At 43.5% G+C, this 26,678-nt stretch overlaps 1 protein-coding gene across 4 annotated transcripts in view; it reads left to right on the top strand.

Annotated features, from left to right (window-relative positions):
• The window catches only part of MAPKBP1 (mitogen-activated protein kinase binding protein 1), a 105,011-nt gene that overhangs the window by 58,285 nt on the left and 20,048 nt on the right, over positions 1–26,678 (top strand). For 3 of the 4 annotated variants that reach the window (XM_063331645.1, XM_063331644.1, XM_063331647.1), the window contains exons 6-21: positions 453–623; positions 3,578–3,715; positions 4,546–4,728; positions 5,339–5,356; positions 5,894–6,054; positions 8,319–8,508; positions 9,503–9,649; positions 10,565–10,749; positions 10,861–10,952; positions 11,315–11,440; positions 13,189–13,259; positions 13,709–13,830; positions 14,918–14,993; positions 17,101–17,212; positions 17,793–17,856; positions 21,201–21,326. In XM_063331645.1, coding sequence (XP_063187715.1) covers positions 453–623; positions 3,578–3,715; positions 4,546–4,728; positions 5,339–5,356; positions 5,894–6,054; positions 8,319–8,508; positions 9,503–9,649; positions 10,565–10,749; positions 10,861–10,952; positions 11,315–11,440; positions 13,189–13,259; positions 13,709–13,830; positions 14,918–14,993; positions 17,101–17,212; positions 17,793–17,856; positions 21,201–21,326 — 1,982 coding nt within the window. The remainder of the gene's footprint in view (positions 1–452; positions 624–3,577; positions 3,716–4,545; positions 4,729–5,338; positions 5,357–5,893; positions 6,055–8,318; positions 8,509–9,502; positions 9,650–10,564; positions 10,750–10,860; positions 10,953–11,314; positions 11,441–13,188; positions 13,260–13,708; positions 13,831–14,917; positions 14,994–17,100; positions 17,213–17,792; positions 17,857–21,200; positions 21,327–26,678) is intronic. The other variant, XM_063331646.1, reaches the window with a different exon arrangement.

The raw sequence follows: 26,678 nt of genomic DNA, 5'->3' as shown, positions 1-26,678 counted from the left end.
TATGGCATGACCTGGCCTGAGATGTCGAATGTCCACGTTGTGCTAAGAGCAGAGGATGTGAGGGCCTTTTGGTTCACTGGGTCCCGAGATACAATCTATTATACTCCTTTTTGTGAGCTGGCTGTGAGTTCCCATTGCAAAGATCAGGGTTGTGCATTATAAGTGTTGTTCTAGTCTCTGGTTGTTTTGTGAGTACCATGAGAAATGGATTAAAGCAGGGGAGATTGTATTAGTGTTTTCAGACACCTGTTGAAATGCATATACTCCTTAGGTTGTTAGTCTCAACCTGGGTTTAAAGAGTTGAAGGAACTGAGGTCTAACTTCTAACCCTATTGTGAATACACCATCTAGACATCTTTTTCCAAGCCCCCACATATTTGCATGCTTCAGTCTGTCAGAACTGACCTTGGGGGTTATGTTTCCTGTTCTGTGTCTGTTCTCATCCCCTCCAGAGTGGACACATGCCAGCAGTTCGGGTATGGGATGTGGCCGAGCGAACCCAGGTGGCTGAGCTCCAGGAGCACAAGTATGGCGTGGCCTGTGTGGCCTTCTCCCCCAGCTCCAAGTACATTGTTTCAGTGGGGTACCAACATGACATGATTGTCAACGTCTGGTCATGGAAGGTAAGTTTTCCAGGAGGCTAAGTGGACCACAGGGGGTTGCTACAATACAAAGAGTGGACAGTCTGACCATAAACTGTTCCAGTTCCATCTTGCTTTCTGCTTTGTTGTTGTTGTTTGTTTTTTGACATTCATAGACACAGACAAGTTTGGACATGAGAGAACGCTATGGTCCCTTAGGGAAGGTCTAAGTCACTTCAGTGAAGGGATATTCTCTACACTTGGAGACGTGTGACATCTTGCTGTCCAGTCAGAAAAGCCAGGACTTTGAAACCTTGTCAAAGCCTTGTGCTTTTTTAGAGGCTTATTAAAAACTAACTTATGAGGTTGAGGAAGGAAAGGCTCATCAGCCAGGGATTTCTTTTGTGGTGTAGTGGATGTTCTTGGCTTGTTTTGGTTTTGTTCTGTCAGGGTTTGTGATACTCTGATCTCATCCTTGATGACTGAGAAAAGAATCATAGAGAAATCACAGTGGGTGAAAGCTGATGGAGAACACCGACTGCCACTGGCTTGAGGCAGCACTCTGTGGAAAAAAAGCTTGTGTCTCATCCTCTAGAAAGCATTTAAGTGCGTGCTGTTTGTATATAAGAAAGGAAACGTTTATTATCAGTAGGCTTGGAGTCTTCTATATTAATAAATGCTAAGCACTTACTCAGCTCCTGCTACCTCAGGTGCTGTAACACTTTCTAAAAGAGATGCAGTTTAAATAAAACTTCAATGCATCAGTTAAATCTCACACGATCGTAGAATCATAGGATGGTTTGAGTTGTAAGGGACCTTGCAACAAACCAAGAAGGAATCACCTAGTTCCACCCCCTGGTCATGGGCAGGGACACCTCCCACTAGACCAGGTTGCTCAAAGCTTCATCCAACCGGGCTTTGAACACCTCCAGGGATGGGGCATCCACAGCTTCTCTGAGCAGCCTGTTGCAGTATCTCACCACCCTCACAGTAAAGAGCTTTTTCCTAATATCTAATCTAAATCTCCCCTCTTTCAGTTTAAAACCATTACCCCTCTTGCTATCTCTACACTCCCTGATAGAGTCCCTCACCATCTTTCCTGTAGGCCCCCTTTAGGTACTGGAAGGCTGCTATAAGGTCTCCCTGGAGCCTTCTCTTCTCTTGCAGCTTGTAAGTCTGTGGTCATTTAGTATGTTACTCTCTTCACCACATTTCCTGTGCTGTAATTTAAGATCTCACTGTGAGTTCTCTCTTGCATGAGCTAAAGTTTGACCTTGCTATGTTTTTTTTATAGCTGTATAGCTGAACTATGTAGTGATAAAACCCAAGTGTGTATGTCAGTGTTGAAAATTGAATGCTCAGCCTTTTGGTTCTTTCTAGTTATACAAGTGCAAGTAGTGACTTGGAGATGGTCATAATGCATGGCACGTGTGGGACTGAGTACAAGTAGCTTTGTTTTCCCTTGCTTATGCAGGTTTTTCCGTTCACTGTGATTCTATTTATAATTATGTGCATGAGAGCTGGTGAGGTAAGGACTGTCTCACTATTCTGCGCTGAAGAACACACACTTTAAGCATACGTTCCAGATTGTGACTATTGGGAGGTCCAGCTAGCCTCTGTTTTGCAGGCTGGGTACCAAAAATTGAAAGAATTCACCTAACTAAAGTCAAAGAAGAACAAGAGACCAAGATGTGAAAATAGATCTCCTGAAGCACTTTCCTGCACTTTTAACCACAACCCTTCTTCTATCCACTGTGCTGCTGCTTCAGTTTCCCTCTTTTTCCTGGCTGGGAGACTTGCTCAGTCATTTGACTGGGATGGAAAAACCCATGTTGTCTGTAGGGTCCTCTGGCTCCCCTGAAGAAAGACCACAGCAATGGTCCAGATGCTGAGGTCTGCAAAGGTCCTAAGCCTTTCTCTGGGCACTGTCTTTTAAGAAATTATGTTAGTGGCTGTCCCTCTTGCTTTTCCCCCAGCCTGGGTTGGAGGGTCCTCCATAATGATGGTGTAGCAGCCTAGACTTTTCTGTTGCTGGTTTCTTCAGTTCTGTCAGCATGCTGTTTGACAGGGCCTTCATTGTGATGTGGTCTGTGTGCTGAAGGCGTTGTGTTGGGAAGACTGGGAGCAACCAAGCCCCTAAAAGGATGGGTAAAGGAAACAGAGGGACAATCGGAAGTGGTGAACTGTTGTCAACCATTTGCTGCATGGTTGAAAACCCACCACAGGCAGAGGGGACAACTTTTTTATTCTCACTTCTACCAATCCCCAGGGAAAGGCAGGGGGTGGGAAACTGAGTGCTGGTATTGTGAACAGGGAGCTCCTGCCATCTGATTGTTATGCTTGGCCAGTCTCCATTCCTGTTTTTTGTCCCTGCCATGTTCTTCCTCCTTTCCCAAACTCTTTGACATTTTGAGGTGCACATTAGAGGTGTAGCAGATTTTGCTTTGTCCCTTCTAGTACCGGCATGGTCGGTTTATGGTTTGGGTCTTTCGATAAAGCATCCCATCTTTAAAGAGAAGAGATAATTTATGGAGGAACCAGTACTGTTTCCCCTGCGGGGAAAATACCTGTTCCCCATCTTGAGTGCCTTGCCCTCATTGCTGCCTAGACGCTGGGAGAGCTCCTCCGTGTTCTGGCCTACGTGAGCTTTTGCTATTTAGAAAGGGAAATGGGTTTGCTCTGGGCTCCCGGTAATTGTGAAACCAACGTGTCAAGGCTCAGACAGCAAGTTCCTGCAGGCACTAGTGCCTGCTGATTTGTTCTTGATCCCAGTCAATGTGGAAGTGGAATGGGATGTAAATGTGAATTGTGCTGTCTGCCAAATCAATGCTCCCAGCTAATGCTGGGGAGACTGTATTCAGGGGTGAATGGGGAATAGTTTGGGCCTCGTCTCTTCCCTGCTGCAGTGCTTGTATTGCGTATGTGCCTGTAATTGAAATGAGTTTCCTTTTCTTCAGAGCAAAGAAATTAAACTATCTAAACAATTATATTTCCAGAAAAACATTGTGGTGGCAGCCAACAAAGTCTCAAGTAAAGTGACAGCTGTGTCATTCTCGGAAGACTGCAGTTATTTTGTCACTGCTGGAAATCGGCATATCAAGTTCTGGTACCTGGATGACAGCAAAACCTCCAAGGTAAGAGAAGGTGCATCAAGGCCAAGCTGTGAACAGGCGTTTCCATCTTATGCAGGGTGTATTATGCCCCAGTGAGCTGTGGGAAGTGGTAACTCTGATTTTGCTGTGATTTGAGGGTAGCCCTCTACCCCTGGCTCTCGAGTCTCAGTCTCCCCATGGTCTGGTAGCACCAAAAGGTGCCAAAAGCTTGTCTTATCCTGCATTGAGGTAGGAGCATGGCTCTTGGCGTTGTTTAGCAGCGTGCTTGTTCTTTAGTAGTCACATATACTGAAGGACAAAAAAAAAAAACTAGAGAAGAGCTGCAGTCATTGAACTCCTTGGAGCACAGAGGAAGGGAGAGCTGTTTGATGTTGGTATGAGCATATCAAAAGGTTGTGAATGTTATTTTGAAGCGTCAACTAAAGTGTTTAAACTTTTAGCTGTTCTGTTCTTCTGTGGGGGACAGAATCCACATATGACGATTTTTCTGGGTGCTCATGAACGGATGTTCCTACTTCATCCTTGGACCGTGCTTTGGCGTTTGGTGTAAATCACAGATTGGCCATGGAAGGGTTGTTTTTCCAGTGGTTGATATGCTGTCGCTGGGTCATATGTTTGAATGCGCAGTTTTGGTGGCACTAATAATGTTCTGTTCCACTGACATGCTAATACTGATGGTCTCAAGACACTATGCAACCAGTGGGTTTGCAGCAAGTAAAACTGCCTCTCCTTGTATCCTGTTTGCAGTTCTTTCTTTGAGGCGCTTCAGCACTCAAAGCTTGATGTTCTCAAAAATGTCTGTCTGCCTGGAGTCCCTCGTTCTGTTTCTAACACGCTGTTTTTATTGGTAGGTCAATGCCACAGTCCCCTTGCTAGGTCGCTCAGGGTTGCTTGGAGAACTGAGGAACAACTTCTTTGCAGACGTGGCATGTGGAAGGGGCAAAAAAGCTGACAGCACCTTCTGTATCACATCCTCGGGCCTGCTCTGTGAATTCAATGAAAAAAGGCTGCTAGACAAGTGGGTGGAGCTAAGGGTGAGTTTTACATCCTCCTGTCCTGCAATATTTGTGCCTGCTGAAGCAGAGCAGAAACAACAAATAATAAGGGCACTCGGGGAGCACAAACTGACCACCAGCAGTGAAAGTCATTGGGCCTCTGCCACTTTGTGATTTACTCTGGACAGCTAGGCAAAAATAGCGTTGGTTCTTGGCAAAGGGATTTTATTAATCGTTGAGGCTCTTTCATTCTCAAGCCTCAGTGTTAAAGCTACTGCCCTTCTGGCAAAGCAGTGTCCTTATATAGCTTCAGCAACTGCTGTGTTGTCTCTCCTGGCTTGGCCTGGACAAGTAGGAGTTTTAGAAGGATTCTGATTTCTAACTATTCTGCAGTGTCTTACCTGGCTTATGCATCTCAAATGCAGGTTCCCGAGGTGCTAGTTGGTTTGGTTATTCTACACCATCAGGTTGTCCCATAGTTAAGAATTTCATGGTGCTTACTTTCCCTTCAATTGAATGTAAGACGCCTGCCAGAAAGGATCCAGTGTATTATAATCAAGGGAAAAATCTTTCCATGCTTTCACTCTAGTGAAATGCCTCTTCTTTTCTTTCCTTTCCTCTCTAAAATCTGCCTTTCACTCTCGCTCAGAATACAGACAGCTTCACAGTAAGTTTGAAAAAAAGTTTTGCCTTGAACTCATTCCCTTATCACCACACTCCATATTGTACCATTTTCTGCCATTTGTACAGATCCCAGTGGGAGGGGGAAGAAAATCCGTGTTTTTCTTTTCTTATCCCCTTGTGACAGGTAATGTATTGGCGTGCTAGTACAGGGCGAGGTGCTGCTTGCCTGCCAGTGGCGCTGAAAATCACAGAGGAACAAAAAACAATATTCAGAGTAAGACTCAGGTGGAGAAAATGCGTAGCTCTGCTGACCTCCCACCACAGTGTGTGGCAGAGGAGCTGGGATTTTTCCTTAACCACTTGGAATCTGCAATGGACCTTGGTTGGGAAGCTCCTCAGAAAGGAAAGTCGGATTTTTAGGCTTTTCCTTATTCCCAGGGCTTGACTTCACTTCACTTCTGCTCTTCTGACCATGACTTCTTTGTCTGTCAATTTGCTGTTCTCCCTGTTGTGTGTCCAGTGACCTTTGAAGTGAGAGCACATTGCTTATTCCCCTTCTTATGTGCTGTGTCCTCCTCAGACCACTGTGGCAAACTGCATCTCTGTGAATCATGACTACATCTTCTGTGGCTGCGCTGATGGCACCGTGCGGATTTTTAACCCTCTGAACCTTCACTTTGTCACCACGCTGCCGAAGCCACACTTCCTGGGAACAGACATCGCAAGTGTGACTGAGGCCAGGTACTGTGGGGAGGGTGGGAGGGAGCAAGGGAGGCTTGTGGGGGTTAGAACTGTTCCCCAGACCTTTGCCATCTGGAGTGTGCTCTTTTTATGGGTTTAAATGGGAAGCCTGTTGGAGATCTCCCTGAGTTGTTGCAGCCTTGCCTTGCCTGGCTTGGCTACAACCCAAAGCTGGTTGCTGGACTACACAGCATAGCTTGCTCCTCATATTCCTGGGATTGCTTGGGTCTGGTGGCCTTTTGACATTGGTTGCTATGAGTAAGCAGGCAGAGCACACAGAATGCTGTGGCACACTTCAGTTGTTCCTGTACCATGGCACATTCTTTGATGAAGGTAAGGACTGAAGACTCTCCTCTGTAGCAATATAATGATGTTGGTAAGAGATGCTCAGACTCTCGTGGGCCACTTTTTCAAAGGCTCCCTTGAAATCTTTTATAGACCCAAATCTCCTACTGTTGTCTGCAGTCTTTCTTCTCCCTCAATTTTGTGCCTGCTTTTGTCTTGTTTTCCTACCTTGCTCCGGTATTTTCTGCCTTGGCGCTCTATTTCTCACCTTCTGAGATGGGCAATGTGATTTTTGTACAGTTCTGTCTGCCAGCTTGCAGGGCCTTATGCTAGAGAAAACCTTTCATGTGTTGCTGTTTGCTGATCCTAGTTGGAGGCCTTCCCAGTCTTCTTCTGTTGCCCTCTTTCACTTCTGTCACTAGTGGGGTAGGAAATCCCAAGGTGTATGAATTCACCAGCCATCATTCCACTGGATATATGGAGTTCTCACATCTACAGATATATACTCTTTTTTTGGTTTTTTTTTCCCTCCTTTTTTTTGTGCCCCAACAGGTTTTCTCTAAACTTTTCTTGGGAACTTGAGGTAAAGGTTCAAACAGTGCACTGTATAGTCCTCCTCCATAAGATCAGCAGGAGATAATGATATTCCAGTAAGAGAGCTGGAAAATGAACTCTCTCACTTTAAAATGTTACCAGTTTCTGGTAGTGCTGAAGTCAAGCAATTGTATACAACGGACCCTTTAAAAATACTCTCTGCTGCTCTCATGCATCAGTCGAGCACAAATATTCATATGATTCTTAAACATGCATTTGTAGCGCTGATTACAATCTTAACAACGTTTTTTTTAGAATTTTTTTTACTTTCAAAGAGGCTTGAAAACACAGGACTCCTTATATTCCCATGCATGCCAGAGCCTTTCTGTGGGATGCCAGTTGCCCGCAATGAACTGCTCAAAATTGTCTCAATGACTTGATTTTTCGATAGGATCTGGACTGTGCTCTTCTAGCCCTCAAAGCATTGCACTTGAGAAGCGCGGCTCCAGTGTGCGCTTTGGCCCTCATCCCGGCATTTCCGTCAGTCCTTTTAAATTACCTACTCAACACCCTGGCATGCTGGCACCTTACTTGATATCATTAGCAGCACTGTAGGATGGCTGTGTTCACCTCAGGTCAAGAGAGCAGCTCCTTCTTTATGTGCATGGCAGCAGGACTTAACAGAGGACCCCTCTAGAGAAGATACAGGGTTTACATGGTGTGATCTTGGTCTAACCTTGGTCTTTCCATGTTCTGCCGAATTCCTCTGGTTTTAGGTTTGCATCAGAGAGCTTGCCTATCTAGAAAGGATTGTAGCCATCAGCAGTTGCCCATCTCATGAGCTGCTGCAAGCAGCACCAAGCTGGCCTGTGTATGGGGAGGTGGGCGGGTGGAAGGGAAGCATGTCAAACAAGTGACTGCTGAAGTCAGTCATTCCTTTGTCCCTTGTGCTGGTGTGCTCCTATCTTTTGAGTGCAGTGCTTAGTCAAGACTTGGTAGCACACAAGAGCAGTTGCTGCAATCACTAAACAAAATACACTACACGCGAAAAGACGATCCTTCCCCTCCCCTTTGTTTTGAGATTATTTGACTTGGATTTTACCACCTGGTTATACCGGGGTAAATGATGATGAAGATCTCCAGTGATGATCAAGTGTCCTGTTCGGTCCTTCTTTAGGGAAGGTCAGTCGCCTGCCTGTGGTGGGACTCTGGGTTGGATGGCAAGGAGAATGACTTTTGCCATGGGACTTTCAGGCTTCTTTTGGGACTCTGTTTTTTCAAGAGACAGGTCTTCCCAGCCAGCTACTGTCTCTAAATATATATGCCACAGTGTATTGTTCACCTTGCCAGCACCCTGCGGAGAATCTGACCTCTCATGCTTCACCTCCTTGCTCTGACTGCAAGAGAGCGCAAGCTAACCAGGCTGTTGTTCTCTCTTTGTGCAGTCGTCTTTTCTCCGGTATGGCTGATGCGAAGTATCCAGACACGATTGCCTTGACCTTTGACCCCACCAACCAGTGGCTTTCCTGTGTATACAATGACCACAGCCTGTATGTGTGGGATGTCAAAGACCCGAAGAAGGTGGGCAAGGTGTACTCCGCTTTGTACCACTCTTCCTGCGTGTGGAACATCGAGGTATGTTGTCTGCAGACACAAGTGTTGGATTGCGAGTTGCAGCTGAGGAAGTCCTCTGAAGGGCTGCCAAATTTGAATGCAAACACTGCAGGGAGAAAGAATTGACTCAAATTTCCTCCTGTGGTTAGTGTGGTTCCTACCGGCCTTGAGTTGGAACTAGGAACAGTTCTTTGCCGCACTGCAATGGCTGACCCAAATGCATTAGATGCAGTGTGTTACTGGAAAAAAAAAGTCTCACCATTAAAAGGTGAAAGGGGGACAAAGGAGCAGACCTGGACAAAGCTTGAACGCATGGTCTCCTTTCACAAAATGTGCAAGAGTTTACTGCGGACCTCAAAAAAATAATAATTGTTTGAGGTCTGTGATGAGCAAGTGCTCCAAAGTCAAAAGGAATGAAACAAGTGATAAGATCTCAACTCTGATTGTTCTTAACCTGTTTACCAGGACATCCTCTTAAGTGGCTGTCACGTTCCAGTCTGTCTAGATGGCTTTCCCTCAGAGGGACAGAGGGAAGGAAAGGAAGTATAGGAAACAATGTAATTGTTAATATGTTGAAATATGTCCAACAGTGGTCAGGAAAGGGGGAAGTGAAAAGACAGTGGGAAGGGGTGAGGACTCTCTTTGTTACTATTTATTAATTGCATCTCACCCTTTTGACAGTAGTAATTAAATGTTGCAAACAACAGTGCAAGGTCATTGTTGTGTGGTCTTCGAGGTGTTCTCTTTGAACTATTAGAAACAAAGGATGCTGGCTTGTTACATGCTGCTTAAGGAGATTTTCCACATTCGGGCAAGCTCAGTGAACGTTTGTTTGAAGTGAATATGAAGCTCTGGTCTGCAAACAGGTTTTCATTAGGAGAACAGACTGGCTCTTGACTTTACAAAACAGAGAGGACAGCCCTTTTATCTCATCTTGTTTTGAAACTTGCTACCAGTGTCTAGGATGCCAGGTGCCAGACAATCTCATTCAGGGGTTGATTTTACCTGCCCTTAGATGTATCCGGAGGTGAAGGACAACAATCAGTCATGCCTCCCCCCTGGTTCCTTCATCACTTGCTCCTCTGACAACACCATTCGTCTGTGGAACACGGAGAGCTCCAACATTCACGGCACAGCCCTGCACCGCAACATCCTCAGCAATGTAAGATCCCAGGCTTTGATCACCTCCTTGCCCTTGGGGTTGCTCTTTCTCGTGCACCGGTATTCCCAAGTTAAGGCCCAAACTTCTTTAGATTGCTAAGTCAACACAAGCTTCTCTGTAAACAGAGCACAAGTCTGGTAAAATGTATGAACCTGAAGAAACATGGAGGGAGTATCAGGTGGAAAGACAGTTTGTCTGAAATGGCCCTGGGGACTATTGCTTTTTCCATAAACCACCCAAGGATTTGCCAAGCTTAGTCTCTTCCAAAATGGTTCATGCCATGTGCTTCAGGAGAGCTGTTTATCTTTTTCTCCATCTCTGTAACTTGTAACCACTTTAAGATTTGTTTGGAAAAGGTGCATTAAATGAGGCAGAGGTTTGGAAGAATTGATGCTCACCTCATCTATGTAAGAGGGAGGATACTCATACAGAACAGTGATTACTTATGGACATTTGCTTCCATTCTCAATTGTGTTGGAAGATCCATGGGCAGAGCAGCCCTGACCTCCCTGTTCTCAGCAATCTGCTTATGATGGAAAAAGCTCCTGCTTTTCCTGTCAGAGAGTTCTTAAAAGGCATGGGCTGACTTGGATGATCCCTAGAAGTCTTTCAGATTCCTGCTGTGTCCCCTACTACATTGTAATCACTAATCCCAGAGTTTGTTGTGTGGGAGATGCTGTTTGTTTCTAGCTTGAAGGGGAATCTTTTGCAAAAGGTGATCATGAGACACAGCTGTGAAACTTTCATCCTACAATGAGAAGGGGTGAGCGCTTGCTCCTAGCTAAAAGATCCCACCAATTACAGCATTACTGTCAACGAAGTGTATATGTTGGCCAAGAGCCCAATTCCTAAGGCAGATGCTTCACTTCAATAGTTAGTAACTAGTTAATATTTTTGGGTGTCTTGTATCCCCAGGACTTGATGAAAATCATCTATGTAGATGACAACACTCAGGTACTTCTGGACACTGATTACAACTCAGCAGGAAGTGCAGACAAAGCCGATGCACAGGTGGTGGATACAAAGGTGGGGATACGCACTGTGTGTGTGAGTCCCAGTGGGGAGCACCTGGCCTCGGGGGACAGGATAGGCACTCTCAGGTAATCCCGTAGAGCTTCTTTTGCAGGTTGCAGGCTGGGCAGGCATGAGAATCAAAACAAGGTCTTACTAATTTTATTAAACATACTGAAATCAGCCCTGTTGTGTCTTAGGATATATGAGTTGCAGTCTCTGAGGGAAATGCTGAAGGTGGAAGCCCATGACTCTGAGATCCTATGTCTGGAGTACTCCAAACCTGATACAGGTAAATGCAATTGAGCTTCTTCCCTTTTGCAAGTCAGAGTGCCCAGCCATGGTATGTGAGAACTTTCAGTGGTGTGCTACTCCTGGATTTCAGAGCAGGCTTGTAGCATTGGGCCAGTAGAGATGGACTTTGAAAAAGGCTTCTTTCTCATACTTTTCCTTGGAATATTGTAGGTTGAGATTGAAACTTGTTCTATTATTATAGCGTGAAATCCAGGGGCATTCCTTTCTGTCCATCCATGCAGTTGGCTACAGTGTAATGTTTTGTCCCTAAGATGACTCGAGAAACTGTTTTAAAATAGTGTCTGGAAGAGACAATGACTTTTTAGTAATGGTCTTGCACTCTTTTTAACTTTCTGACAGGCTTAAAGCTCTTAGCCTCAGCCAGTCGGGATAGATTGATTCATGTCTTGGATGCTGGAAAGGACTATAGCCTGCAACAGACCTTGGATGAACATTCTTCTTCCATCACTGCTGTGAAGTTTGCAGGTAAAGAATCGTGGCTTCCCTCCAAAGCTGAATTTGAGCACTACTGTTGTCGCATTGTGGCTGTAAAGTAATTTTAACTGCTTTAAACACTGGGTTAGGCCAGGCTGAAGCTGCAGCTGCTTGTTTAGCATCTTCTATAGATGCAGTTCTAACAGAAGGTGATATTTTACAGTACTTGCTTTCTTTTACTTTTTTTTTTCTCCTCTCCTTCCTCTCCATTCAAAAAACCTCTCCTGCTTGAAGTCCTCAGCATTTCTTTGGAAGGCTGTTTTCTGTAATGATATACTCCCTTCAACTGATGTCAGATGGCTACACGCTGTTCTTAGCGAGGAGAGCTGTGGAACAGTCATCCTCCAAAAAAATTCCCAAACCCATAAAAAGCGTTTTGGGATTAACTAGTCACAAGTAAATCTGTCATTGCAAACCCATGTAAGACTTTGCATTCATGGTACTGGAGCACATTGCATCCCCAGCGCTCAGTTACTGCTGATGGTCAGACATCAGTGTGGTGTATTTTGTGCTATTGTTGGGGAACGACAAGGGTTGGCTGCTCTGCCAGGGGAAGCCAGTAGCCAAGGGTGACAGAAGACAGGCAAAGGTCGTGGCCTCACTGGCAATGGGAAAGTCACACAGTGCCTGAACAAGGTGGAACAGATCCAGTCCAGTGACAGTAACTAGGTCCAGCCAGTAGTCCAGATCACCAGACAAATCCATAGTGGTAAGACAGGTCAGGAATTCAAGGTCAGGATCAGTCTGGAGATAGTGTGCAGGGTCAGCCACAGTTCAGTGACTTCCAGGCAAGCCCATAGCAGCAAGGCAGGTTCAGATTCAGATCAGGAAGCTGAATCCATGGGTCAGGGTCAGGATTCAGCTCAGTAGGGTCCGTAGCCAGAGGCACAGGTGTGGCAGCAATGCTGCTGCAGCGTAGCTCCGTTGGGATTCAAGGATGCGAACCTCAGCCTGAAAGTAGCTCCCAAGTGAAGGTCAGGGACTTTAGTGAAGCTTCATATCAGAGGCTCCCTGAAGGTGCTGTGAGGCTTTTTCAAGTTTTTTCTCAAGGAGCTCGAAGGCCAGGAAAAGTTTCTCAGACAGGTCTGTCTTAGCAGTGAGCTGGCCTTGAATGCAGCCAGCTGAACTCCTAGTAGATGAGGGAACTGCACTCAAGGCTCTGGCAGCAGAGGCCTTTGTGCTAGTCTGTGAGCTAAGTGCAGCCCTGCTCTTAAGTGGGTGCAGTTCAAGTGGACCGGTGTGATATTGGATCCGTTTTCATTACATGGCGTTTTGTCAGGTGTTGCTTTGCTGAAGGAGCAGATTGGTTACAAAAGAGTGCTAGGGGAAGCAGAAACGCCTGACCCTGTGCTAAGAAAGGGCAGCAAGAAACACATGACTGACTGTGAGAACTGAAAAGTGCCTATTGCCCGTTTTCAGCTCACGCTGAGTGTGAACTTACCATATTGCCACAGGGTGCTGTGGCACATAGTATGCTCACATGCTTATTCTTTGTTGGAGGAGAAGGCATCCTAATATGTTGTGTAAAGCCTCTGTATTAAGGCCTCATGCACTCTTAGCATTGATAAATGCTGTCCCGGAGAAGCGGCTTCTGTTTCGCTGCAGCTTCCTGCTGCTTAGGTAGGAGTCAGTCTTAGCTAATCAGGACTGTAATAAATGAGCAGTGGTATAAACTGAAACATTTCCTCCACCTTGTATTTGTGTTTATCTTTTGATTGACTCCTGCCTTTTTGTTCCAGCCAATGATGGGAAAGTAAGAATGATAAGCTGTGGGGCAGACAAGAGCATCTATTTCCGCACTGCGCAGAAGGTAACCTTATTATAGCTTTTTGAGCACTTCTTTAATAATCTTTCCACAAAGGAGCTACTTTAAAGAGTGATACCAGAGCTTCTGTATGAGCTTGTTGCTATTTCAGCCTCAGTGTCTCCCACTGAGTCAATGCAAGAGATTACATTCAGAGAACTAGTTCTGTGAAGCACGCAGCTGCTCCCTGCCTGACCTCTCCCAGCAAGATGCAAAGTAGAAAACTGTTAGGATATCTGCTTTTCTTTTGTTGCCAGGGCTATTGTGAGGAGTAGTGGAAGAGTATGGGCTGGAGAGGAGATCATTGTGACTCCAGTCCCAGCTGCTCCTAGCAGACCTAGTTAGTGGGAAGGGCTGGTTTGTGCTGGCTATGTGAGAGGGCTCATCTGTATTTAGAAGTTTTTAATAATGGGTTAACTGCTTGATTTTGACACAGTCTTTACCCATATGCTTAGACAGGAGAAGGAGTTCAGTTTACCCGAACGCATCACATTGTTAGGAAAACCACCCTGTATGACATGGATGTGGACCCCAGCTGGAAATACGCAGCCATTGGATGTCAGGATCGTAACATCAGGTTAGTTTACTTCTTGTCTTGAAAATATTTTTGCAGTCATAAATGAGTTGGCCAAGGAAGTCCTATCTCCATCGTTGTTCCTCTAGGTTCTTTGACACAGCATTTTCAGACAGATCTGAGGCCTCACCTCACACTCTGTGAGGTTGAACACTGCCTTTCCCCTTGCTTATAAAAAGCTGTGGATATATGCAAATGCCCATAGGACTTACGGCTTCTTGCTGGGTTGTTCTGCAGAGCAAAGCCCTTCTATTGGGAGAGCAAGTGTGTGTTCCTTGGCACATCACTGAGCTGTGGAGAAAGAATTTCTGTGCTGTGGTAATTTTTGCGTTTAAAGGTGTGTCTAGTGAGAAGCTGGGAGGTCCTGTGGAACAGCTGTGAATGTAGGAACCTAAAATTGAGCTAGGTGTGACTGTCTTTGGACAAGCGGAATCCATTCTCTGCTCCCTTTTTATCTATTTCTCCAATCTGTCTGCTTCTACCTTCAAGGCAAGGGTGACTCTCTGTAGTTGTGTGTCTCCTCCTGTTGTATCTGGGTGAGATGCCAAGAGTGTTGGTCATAGCTAAATACCACTGCTGAATGTAATTTTGTTTTGTGTTCTAATGTAAATAAAGTCCTGCTCTCTTAACCCTTTCCTTTAGTATGAAGGAGTTACAGGTATTTTTATAGCAGGGAGGACTGACTGAAGCTTATTAAGAGACATTCGTGCTACATAACCACACATAGCCATTACAGGGCATGGCAAGGTTTTCTCCCTCCCATTTGACCTTTCCTTCAGTGCCATGATGCTATACTTGGTTTTGATTATTAGCTTGAGAATCAAGCCTTAATTTTAATTCATGTAATCTGCTTGATATCATATCATCCAGTCCTGGGCCCCTACATTACTTTTGAGGTTGTTTCTTGAACCACTTAAATGATTGGTGGTTATAGTTCATAGAGGTCATTTCTCCACTTCCTGTGGCTTGTCCCTGTTCCCTGTATCACATGTGGAATGAGGAGCAGAAAAAGAAAAGGACCCTGGTGACAAGAGCCACAGAGCAATACCTGGGCAAAATGTGCAATGTTGTCTTATGTCATCCACCTCAGGGTTTTCAACATAAGCAGTGGGAAGCAGAAGAAGCTGTACAAAGGATCCCAAGGGGAAGATGGCACCCTTATCAAAGTAAGATGTTTTCTTTCTTTCTTCCCTTTTCCTTTTTTCCAGCTCTTCTGAATGCAGCTCAGGGCTAAGAAAATGAAATGCAAATCTGAACACAGTAACTTTTTTTTTTTTTTTTGCTTACTCCGTACTTTGTCCCTTATCCTCCTGCTGCTTCCTACTTCCTCCATCCTTAAGTGCTGGTAGTGTATTTTGTTTCCATCAGGCTAAAACAGGAAAAGAGTCATTGAATGCTGAAGTTGGTGTATAACTTCTCTCTCTGTCCTGTTTCTGAAATGAGGCACAGGCCCATGCTTGTAAAAGCAAGTACAACTGCACCATTATCTGTCAGGAGATGATTTACCCTATTCACTCTAATGCTTTACTTTCTGCTCCAGAGAGCTCATTCTGGCTTTCTTGACTATTTTTATTAGGATTTTGATCAGTGTTTGAGAAATTTGTAGTTGCCAGAGGGCAAATACAAATGGAACTCTTAACGAGTTGATGAAATTAAGTATCATCTGCCCTGGAAAGTCCATATTCTTTGGGTCTTGGAGTGCTGGAGAAGCCCGGTACATCTTAGAGTCTGTTCATGTTTCCCACCTGCTGAGCACATCCAGGACTTGGGGTAGGGTAGCACGCCTGCTGCTGCCACTGTCCTGGCCTTCCCCTGGTAAACCAGGTGTGTTAACGATTCAGCGTTAAGAGTGATGCCAGCATATTGGGATCTGGAAGAACTGTATTCTTGCCTTTAAAGGAGGAAGACCAATTGACACAACCAAAATATCTCTCAAGTTAAGTTGCCAAACAAGCTTCTCCATGATATTTGTAGTCACTGATAATTTTTCTACTTTGTAAACCAAGTATTTCTGTTCAGCTACACAGGCCACCAGTATTATTGGTAGGTGTAAATAACTGGATAAAAACGGAGAGGAAAGCAAACAGCTTTTGTTCAGTGTCACCTTTTCTGTTTTACAAAGAAAGATAAGTTCTCTTTCTCTTTGCCTATTATAATTTCTACAATATTTTTTTATAAGCCAGAGTAATGAAAAATTGATGCTACACTATCCGAGCTGGTAAGCTCGGATACTTGATTATATCTTTCTCAGACCACAAACCATGAAATGTTGCTGGGAGCTGGATTTTTTGGTTTTAATATCCTTTATGTTTTTGTTTGTTTTTTTTTTTTTTTTTTTAATGTGTAGCTCAAGTGGGGAATCTCAATTATTTTTAATGTTGCTTTGTTCATTTTTAGGACAATTATGTAACCAAGGGATTAAGGTTTTCTCTGTAATTTACACTTTCTTGGTATGTTGTTCTGAGACATTGCAGTTTAAGGAAGTAGAACCCAAACAGTGACATGCAAAGCAAAAGATAACAGCAACAAAATAAACATAAACAAAAAGAGTTATCATTATTTAAATACCGTGTCTCCCTCAAAAAACAGATGTTTTCACTCCCAATTCCTTTAAGCTCTACAAAGGACAAAGCAGGATATTTGGTGAGAGTAGCTCTGTAGCTATTTGCTCTGAAGTGCTGCTTTAGAGCTAGTGAGGCATTTGGAGGGGGTTTTATATTTGATAAGCAACAAGATAAAGCAACAAAAAATCCGCAAAAATGGGAGTTGCAAATGCTGGAGATTTGACGGCATCATTATCAAAGACAATTTCTCTGCAGTGTTGAGTTCTTTTTTGGTTTCTCTCCTCAAGATTGGAGTCTTTTAACATTTCACTTAACTCTGTCAGCTCTGATGATTTTTCTGGGGGGAGATATGTGTGGGGTTCTGTTTTGTTTTGATCTTAAGGTAGAAGAAAGTAAGACCCAAGTGGTTAAAAGGAGGTAGGAGAGAGAGGTGTAAGTCTGTCTGGTGGTGGTGGTGCCTTCACAGTAGCGAAGGCATTGAATGTAAGTGCCTTTAGTCTCTGGTTACGTTGGAGATAGTTTTAACAGTTTAGTCAGGTTGGAGATTTGTCCTGGGATGCTGGATAGCCTGGTACTCAATCGGAGTCCTGTAGGATCTACTTGCATTGTATTCTTTTAACTACAATGATTGTCTTGGATATTCTGGACCATTTTCATGCAGTTTGAAGGCACTTTCTCACCAGGCCTTTGCACTTCTCTCCTAAACCAGGTGCAAACGGATCCCTCTGGTCTTTATATTGCAACCAGTTGTTCAGACAAGAACCTCTCCATCTTTGATTTCTATTCTGGCGAGTGTGTTGCAACCATGTATGGACATTCAGGTAAGGAATGTAAACCTCTGGAAATGCATTTTTTCTGCTAATGACTATATTGCAGGGTCTGATACTAGGCAAAGCTTTCTGAAGGTTCTACCCCACCAAAGTTTACCCAATGGGTATTTTGGAGGGGGTTATGGTTGTATTAAGTTGTAATGGCTTATTTCATTGCAATTTCAATGTTTTCCAGACCTCATTTTGCATTGCAAAACACAAGCACATGCAGGCCTGTCAGGCCATGTATTTGTTTACACAGTTTTTCTGATAGCCTATAAGGTAGTCTCTGTTCTTTCAGCGTATATTAAGTTTTGTTATGATGTACTTTCAGCAGGGGATATTCTATTATAGGCAAAAAGAGACTTCAGCTTATTTTGCTGTGGGATACCCTTTCTATGTCAAGCCTAGATTCTTTGCTAAATGGTTATGATAATTGGGGCATATTAATGTGTGAAGTGTGTTGGCTTTAATCAGAATTTGAGTTTCTGAGCACAGATGTGCTGTTTGGCTAATGATCTCTTCTGCCCATTGGAATAATTCAGGGAACATTGTTGTTTTTTTTTTTTTTCCCTTGTGCTTTATTTCACAGAGATTGTAACTGGGATGAAATTCAGTAATGACTGCAAACATCTGATCTCTGTTTCTGGTGACAGGTAAGAGGGGTTTTTCTTGTCTGTGATACTAGCTCATGCCATCTCACACTGGATTTAAAGTGTGTCCTGAAGGAAGGTAGATTTTCTTTTTTATTTTTTAAACGAGGGACGTTTATGAATTCCAAAGGAACGTTAGAGCTTTCTGAATCCTAAATGGGTGCTGTTGGCAAAGGTCACAGAGCTTATATTATCCTTCCATGGAATGAGATGCACATGTGAAGTGCTGCCTTTGTGATTTTCTGAGTGTAGGTACTATTCGCTGCTGGAAAGGAGACAGGGATGTGGCCTTTTTCCTTACCAGCCTTCAGGTCTGTAATGTAATGCAGCTTGTGATATTCTGACCAGTGGTGTCACAGATTTGTCTCCTGTTAGTGAGGTTTCACCAGGTGAATGAGCCTGTCTAGCAGCAAAAGGGACACACCTGTCCCCACTCTTTGCTCCTGTCCATATGGTCCTCTTCCTTGCTGCCCTAAGTCAGCTGTGGTGCAGTTAACCCTTATTAAGCTGATTCAGGTCACTACATTAGCGCCCCCCCAGCTGAGTTTCTGATGATTTAGCGAGCTAAATCAGCTTGCCAAAAGCTTAAGTAATCACCAGACTGAGCCTGAGGGGAAAAGGAGAATACATACCTAATGTTATGATCGTAGAGGTGAGTAGACCCTCTGTTTCTGGAATCAGTGAATGCTTAAATCAGATGAACAGAATAAAACTTTTCCTTTGAGGAAGATGGTTCCTGGAGTGCTATTTTCAGGCCAGAGCAACCCAGATTCTCTCTTTCTTTCTCTTTTCTATTAATAAACCACAATTGAACTGGAAGAAAATTTAAAGGGTAAGTTGTTGCAGGACATAAAATATATCACCTTAAATTGCATCAGTTGGTTATTTCTGTCTTTCAGTGAACAGTAAATAATTTGGTTTTCCTCTTTCTTTACTTTTTATGTGTGTGTAAATAGATTAGGGAAAAAGTTGCAGAAAAAAAGAGTGTTTTTGTTGTGGATTTCTGATAAATTCCAGAAACATAGAAGGTTTGAGGTCCCCAGTGATCCTTGTTATTTAGCACAATTTTCCCTTGTTGACCATTTCCATGAGTGAAAGCGTCATTTTCTTCACTAAGGGTGTGGAGGAGGTGGAGGAGAAGTAAGGAAAGGATTCATGAAGAACTAAGCTGTAAGGAGAGGAGAAAGTGTGTTTTTCGAAGGAGAACAGGCAAAATAGTCTGTTCACTCACAGCAGCATGTGCAAAGAATAAAACTAAGAATAGAAAGAGAAATGGAGATTGAGATAGGCACAAGGACTGGGAGACCCATGTGAGAAAAGTACTGCAAGGGAAAAAGAAAAAGCAGCAAAAGGGGCAGGTGGGAGCATGCTTCTGCAGAGCTTTGTGTTAAATGTTACTGTATTTACAAGTTCATATTGTTTGCTGCTTATCTCTAGGTCTGATAGCTGTGGGGGTGGGATAAATGAACAAGGCAGGCTTGCTTTCTGAATTTTGTTTCCTGCTTTTCAGTATTTTCTCAGCAGCAGATTATGGTTGCTGTTACATTCAAGAGAGTTGCTGCTTAAGGGGAAGCAGCTGGCTGCCCTGGGCTGCCATAGTTCCCAGATGCAGTGCCTCACCACTTTCTCCTGGCTGAAAAGCTGGGGAGGGAGGATGGCAGCATGTTCACTGTTGATGGGAAGCATCTCTGTGTGCGACTTCAGCAGCTGGGAGTGACATTCGTAGCTTTGTCGCAAGGGGAATGGCACTGTGGGCAAGAAGGCAATTTTTAGTTTTCATTAAATTCTCCACAAACTGCAAAGTGAGGTTTCTATTTTCTTTTTATATGGCATGGAACTAAAACCATTTAAAATGTCTTGGAATCATAGAATGGTTCGAGTTAGAAGGGAACTTAAAGATCATTTAGTTCCAACCCCCCTGCCATGGGCAGGGACACCTCCCACTAGACCAGGCTGCTCAAAGCCCCATCCAGCCTGGCCTTGAACACTTCCAGGTATGGGGCATCTGCAGCTTCTCTGGGCAAGCTGTTCCAGTGTCTCACCACCCTCACAGTAAAGAATTTCTTCCTAATATCTAATCTAAATCTCCTCTCTTTTGGTTTGAAACCATTACCCCTTGTCCTATCACTCCACTCCCTGACAAAGAGTCCTTCCCTAGCTTTCCTGTAGGTCCCCTTTGGGTACTGGAGCCTTTTCTTCTCCAGGCTGAACAACCCCAACTGTCTCAGCCTGTCCTCCGCATGGGTGCTCCAGCCCTCTCCTCGTGAGAGGAAAAAAATGGAGAAGATGCAGGCATTTGTGATCCTGGTGCTTTTGGCATTTGCCTCTGGTCCAGAAGATCAAGTTCATGGCCATTGTTCAAAATGGCAGAGCAAATGAATTTTTACAAACTAGCAAGGAAGAGGGGAAAGCCCCTCACTGAAAACTCCTTGGTGATTGGAAGTACCCATGAGTATGGTGGCACTGGTGGGTCTTGAAGAACTTGATTAAATCCTGTTTGAATTACAAGGTAGTGTGCAGGGTTTTATAAATGGTAGTTAAAGCACCACCTCTGTTTCTACATCAGTGTAAGTATACCCAGCTAGACAGGAAAAATGGGTGAGATGAAAAGAATTAGTTAGCACTGAGGTTAAATTTCAAAGAAAACACTAGTCATTTTACTTTCTAGTAGCTGAAGATGAGATACAGTATTCTCTAATGTGATGAGGAATTTCTTTTTTTTTTTTTTTTTCATTTATTTTTTAGACAGATTTCTGAAGAAAATGAGGTCACACTGTTTCCCTCTCTTGAAGGCTCTTGAATCCATTGACCAAATTCAAATTCCTGAGAAGATTCCTGGAGGGAGTCCCAGTAAAATATTAGGAGTACCCTGACTGCAAAAATACTGCCACATAAGCTTAACTGTTATTATATCACCAGAGACTCCATGGGATGGCAGGCTTTAGGAAGGCCTTGCCCATGGCGATAGTTGCAATCAGAGGCTGCAGCTTAGCCGCTGTTAGAGGATGCAAAGGATTGTAGGCTCCGCTCATCCTGCTGACCATGGAGGGACTTGCTATGGCATTTCCTTCAGCAGTTGGTCAGATAGTCAAATAAAGGTATAGGATCAGAGATGAGCCTGTGCAAATATCTCTGCAGTTGCTCTTGCCCACAGTGAGTCTTTGCCAGGCAGGTTTTACCTTTTTGTCATGAGGCTTGTGATGGGATTGAGTTCCTGTGAAGCTGTTTCTGCGTGTGTGTGTCTCTGCCACAGACAGAAAGGCTCTTGTTTGCCTCTTCAGTGGGAGCTGATAATATCCATGAACTGAACTGAGACTTGACCCCAGGCTCACTTTTCCCTCTTTCAGCTGTATCTTCATCTGGCGGCTGAGCTCAGAGATGACCATCAACATGCGGCAGCGACTGTCTGACATGAAGCAGAGGGGAAAGCAGGCAGAAAAGTCTCCTCCACACAAGACAGCTGGACTCATGAGGTGAGCAGAGTAGACTAAGGGAGGAGTGGGTGGCTTTGTAGGGTTTAATGTGAACAGTGTGGCACTGGGATTCAACTGTAAGGTTTCTGCTGTCTTCACTGATAGCGTCTCCCAAAAGTTCTCTTACTCTTCTGTTGGATTTGCCATGGTTTTTATGCCCCCCTTCTTTGCATACAGAAGCCTAACCGTGATCTTCCAGACTGTGAACTTCCTTACTTAGTGCTGCTTCAGTGATTGCTACGTGTATGCAATGCCCCTTGTGTCTTAATTTAGTTTAATGATATGGTCAGAAACTTTAATAAGCAGTTTACCTAGCAATACTGAAGCTGGTACACAGCATCCCATCAGGGAAGCCTTGCTCCTTCATGAATAAAGTTCTCTGGATCTAGGCTGATGCAATTTAAGGGCTGTTTTCTGCAGTGTCCGTACTGAAGTATACCTGTGAGTTGTATGTGTTTGCTGTGTTGATCATAATTCTGAAAGAGTCCTTACAGTTGTGCTGGTTCTTTTGTTAACTATTTTCCAGAGGCTTTGAAAAAGGTCACCTAAAAATAATCAGAACATAAATAATAAACATAAAAATCATTTCCACAGGAAAAGTTCTTGGCAGCTAAATCATATTATTATTTTTTGCTCGGTAAACAACGTATCTAAAAACAAACTACCACAGCCTACAAACTGAATAGATCTAAATTTATCTGGTGACCTTTCTTTAAAACTGGTGCTGAAACACAGACCCTGGTTTTAAACAGAACAAGAGCGACAGGGGATTATGGATTATTAGTGGAATGTATTTGGTTTCTCTGTAATTAGTAAGTAGCTGAGACTAATTTGACTGCAAGCAATGCAGGAGAGAGTCCTGATCAAGCTGATATGGGATCGAAGTGGGGAAAAAAGGATAAACACAGATTTTTGATGCTATGTCCCACAATTTCCTTCCTTCAAATGACTACATATTGAGTTCTGGATATAAAAGTGCCGAAGCATTGGAGGACTTAAACACTGGTTGTTGTGTTGAGTATCACAAGGACTGTCCCACTCCCTTTGAGAGCAACTAATGTTGAAACAAGTCTGTCTGCATAGTTTCAATTGGGAAAGTTTTGATCTGCTCATTCTTGAAACAAGTCTTGTCTAATAAGTGTTTTCAGTAATGATGCTGGGAGAACTCAGGAAGCCTTTTTTCTAGCCAAAATTCTGGAGCTGTCAAGCAATGTGCTTTTTATAGCAGACTCTCCATTATTCCAGCAGCTGCAGCCTTACCCTACCGAGGCTCAGCCTGTGACAGATAATCCCGGTCCTCTTCCGCATTAGGTGATACTTGTTTCCGTCACAGACGCTTGCTGAAGGGCGGTGTTAGTGCCACGCCAAGCCCAGCACTTTATTAAACTTGTTTGGTAACCTCTTTGCAAGCCTGGAATCTACTTGTTTGGTCAGCTTCGAAAGCTTGTTTTCAGTTTTGATCGACCGCTGTGGTCACTGGAGATCAGCAGAGACATAACTGCAGAGCATTTTGGATTGGGACTGAATATGGAGGAAGAGCCTATTGGACCAGCATTACTGAGGTGGGAGAAGAAAAACTAATGAACTTGAGTAAGACTGGTTTTCTAGATGCCCTGTACCTGTTCTGGTTGTGTTTCTGAAGTCTGTCTATGTAGTTTGCAGTGGAGACGGGTTGCACCTTGTGCTATAAATCTGTTGTCTCAAAAGGACTCTCAGTAGAGATAAGAAAGGTCCCTGCCTGGTGATGTGTCATTTGTTCTATGATATTTTCTCTAGAATGGTATTGCTAGAACGTTGTTGGGGTAGTAATGCATTCTCCTAGTTTCAGATCATGGACGCATGACAAGATGAATAATCAAAATAATACTCGGGGAAACAAAACTGAACTGAGGAGATGGCGGGGAGGTGAAAATTTCCAGTTCAAGATAGTGCTGTCTCTATCCAGCTGTGACTGGCAGGGCAGGGATTGGCCCAGGTGAATAACATCTGGAGAGGAAAAATGCCTTTGTGGGTCAAACCAGTGCTCCATGAAGCCCAGTATTCTGCCTGTGACAATGCAGTGGAAGATGCTATTTAGTGAGACACTGCGTGAGCCTTGTTATATGTACCTTTGTGGTCCTTTTGCCTCATGCTCAGTTGTTGCATCAGGGATGTTAGGGGGTACCTCTCTGCCTGTTCCATTTAGTATTTTGTCATGAACCCATTGTCCACTGAATTTGTATAAATCTTTTTTGAACTTTGTAATATTGTCTGCCTCTGCAGCCTCCTGTGGTGATAAGTTCCAGGAGTTTACTGCTCTCTGTGGAAAGAAGGACTGGTTATGTCTGTATTAAACCACACTCCTGCTAGTTTCATTGAAATCTCCTTGCTTCTGAATATTGTTAGCTTTGGCGAACTATAGTTCTACATCCAGCTATCTGTAGTCCCCATAGCTTTGTAAACCTCTATCATAACTTTTCTCTATCTAGTCTTCTCTCCAAACTAAAGAGTCCCAGCATTTTCAGTCCCTCCAAAAACTTCTAGAGAGACTAAAGTTTCTCCTCTGAAGGGTTTTTCTGACTGGCTGTTATGGGACTTTGGATTATTTTGTAACTGATCTGACCTGTATGACCCACAGTTCTCCATAATGTCCCTGAGAGCCTTCAGTTCTGCCTCTGTTTGTGATAATTGCAGATATGTGCTTTTCTCTCATCTGCTGAATGTGAGGAGCTTTGATTGTTTGGGATAATAGAACTTGTACTCAGCTAATATTGCTGGTACATTTTGGTTTTGAGGCATTTATATTTTCAGAGAAGGAACCATGTAAAGGCCTTTTTGTGCAGTTTTGAATTTGATCCAAGTATGCATTTACTGTTTAGAAAAGCTTGTCTCAAATTTTTGGAAGGAAAGTTTTAAATTGATTTTACTGTGGAATGCTTGCAGGGCTTATAATCATGTTTTAGCTGAGCATTTATATTTTTTTTTTTATTTTAAAAGGCACTTTTTCTGTGACTTCCATTGAAGCTCTAGTATAAATAGCAGGAAATAGAAATGTTATCCAAATTAAATTGTCTCAAACTAATATATGTATGCTGAAGAAGTGCTTTGAGCCCTCAGATATATTTGTAAAGAAGATCTCCTTATCAAATTCTCAGTGAGGTTTTGGTCCAGTCCAGGAAAGCTGTGTGGTTTCCAGGGCTCAGAACGGGGCAGGCTTTTGATGCCGGATCAGAAGTGGTGCTGTGCTGAACTACTGCAATTATAACACCAGGGAAACTCGGAAGTCAGCAGCACTATGATCTTTCTGTGGGGAAAAGCAAGGTAACTTTCTTTTTAAAACGCTTAGGCATTTGAGTTGGGGGGAAAGGAGGGCAATCAGCTAGTGATCCCTACCACATAGGATGTTACGGTTGCATAAATAGGCCCCTAAAGCTGAGGGCTGGAGTAGCACAAGATCAGACCTGGAATGCGGACAACATACCACTTTAAATGGATAGTTGCCATTCTTGTCTGTTTTGGTTTGTTTTAAGAAAAGAAAGAAGGGTTGAATTCAGGACGTGCAAAAGAATACAGAGTACCTAATATCAGATGTCTTAATACTAGAACGCTGGCACTTTTAAGTCTATATATGCATCCTGAAGACTTTCTAACTGAACGTCCATCTCTGCCATTGACCCCGTACTGGCAGACCCTTTAGAAACTGGGAGCTGAAGTGCAACTGACTCTGCCCATCTGTACAGGCAGAGGTACTAGAACCGGATAGTTCCTCAGCAAAGGAAGAAGACAAGAGAAAGGACAATTAAAATCAGTGCTCTGAGTCACATGTATCGTGAGAGTTAGACATGTCTGTACATGCTATTCTGGGATAGCGCTCTGAAACACTCATTCTGGTATAATGATGCTTTGTTGGGGTTTGGCTGAACCTGCTCTCAGCAGGAATTCAGCAAAACCCAGAAGTCCTATTCCTTCACTTTCAGAATGCTCTTCTGTGGTGCTTATTTGGAGCTTATTTCAAGCAGCTCCCATGTTTAAAACCTCACCCTACATTACTCTGACTTCCATTTAAGCATGAACAAGAATTGAGGAAGAGTGTTGAGGGGATCTGTGCAACAGAGGCTTAGAAGAAAATCCAAAGTACATAGAGGAAGGCAGGGAAAGAAAGGAGAAAGTAGTGAGTTCAAATTGAGGGATTGACTTGTGCAAGCACAACAGTTAAAACACTCCTCAAGACCTTGTGAACCTAGGTTTCATTTTCAGGAGTATCTCAGTTTGAAGTCAGTGGGCCAAAGATCCTTTTGAAAACCCCATTCAGTTATCTTCCTTCAAGTCACAGGACTGAGTTTGAAAAGCATATTTAAGTTGTAAAAAGGAGGATGTGGAAGAGGGGCATGAGTTTTTGCTGGTGTAATACAAGATAACCTTACATCTGTATCAGAAACATGTGCCTTCATAATTTGTTTGTCACTTCTTGTGAGGTATGAAGAAACACCCATCTGACTTCCAAAATATGTTTTGCATTCTTTTACTCAGCTTTTTTGAGGATATTGGAACACACTTTTTTTTCCCCCCTTACTAATTCTGTCAGTCACCAGGAAGACATCTTTATATTTGTAACATAAAACATATTGATTGCAATCTTCCCTTCTCCATTTACACCAATGACAGCACATGCAGGAGTTTAGCAAACACATAACCTTCCCTTGCCATATCACCTCATCATAGTGAGGTATTCAGCTAGTTAGATGTTAAAATGTCTAATAATCCAACCTGTCTTCCTCAATAAACTCCTCAACCAACCATGACGAATACAAGCAGAAGGATGCTATCAAAGTTACTGATACAAAACTAATATTGCCTACCATGTATAAATGTAACATACCTCATCGGATGAAACGTGGCATAACCTCAGAAGTACTGGGGTGCTTGAGATTTGTTGGAATTCCCCTGCTTAGGCACAAGAATCTGAGAGTGACAAGATGGACACACAAGGAGACAGTAGAAAAGATGAAGAGACTGACGAACTCAAATGTCAAAAGTAGATGAGGGCAGCCAACATGAAACTGTTTCACTTTCAGAGGACTCTGCAGACTACAGTCAGTTTCACTCCTTTTTTTGCCAGAACACCTCAAAGCTTATCTGAAAGGGTTGGGTAGTTATTGCTCAGCCACTCCTAATAAAGTGGAAATTAACGTTCTGCCACTGTATGGCAAGAGAAAAGATTAACATACCTTAACTACTTCTTACCATGTTTTAGTACTGCCTGCTATCTGTCAGCCACAGGAGAAGCTGGTCTCTCGCCAGGCTGCTCTGTATTTGGTGGATGAGCTATTTTTATTTCATGAATAATGCTTGGCACTCAACACCCACCAGTGA

Source organism: Chroicocephalus ridibundus, chromosome 4, assembly GCF_963924245.1.
Source record: "Chroicocephalus ridibundus chromosome 4, bChrRid1.1, whole genome shotgun sequence".
In the NCBI taxonomy this organism is placed as follows: Eukaryota; Metazoa; Chordata; class Aves; order Charadriiformes; family Laridae; genus Chroicocephalus; species Chroicocephalus ridibundus.
This window is presented reverse-complemented; position numbering and strand designations above follow the sequence as displayed.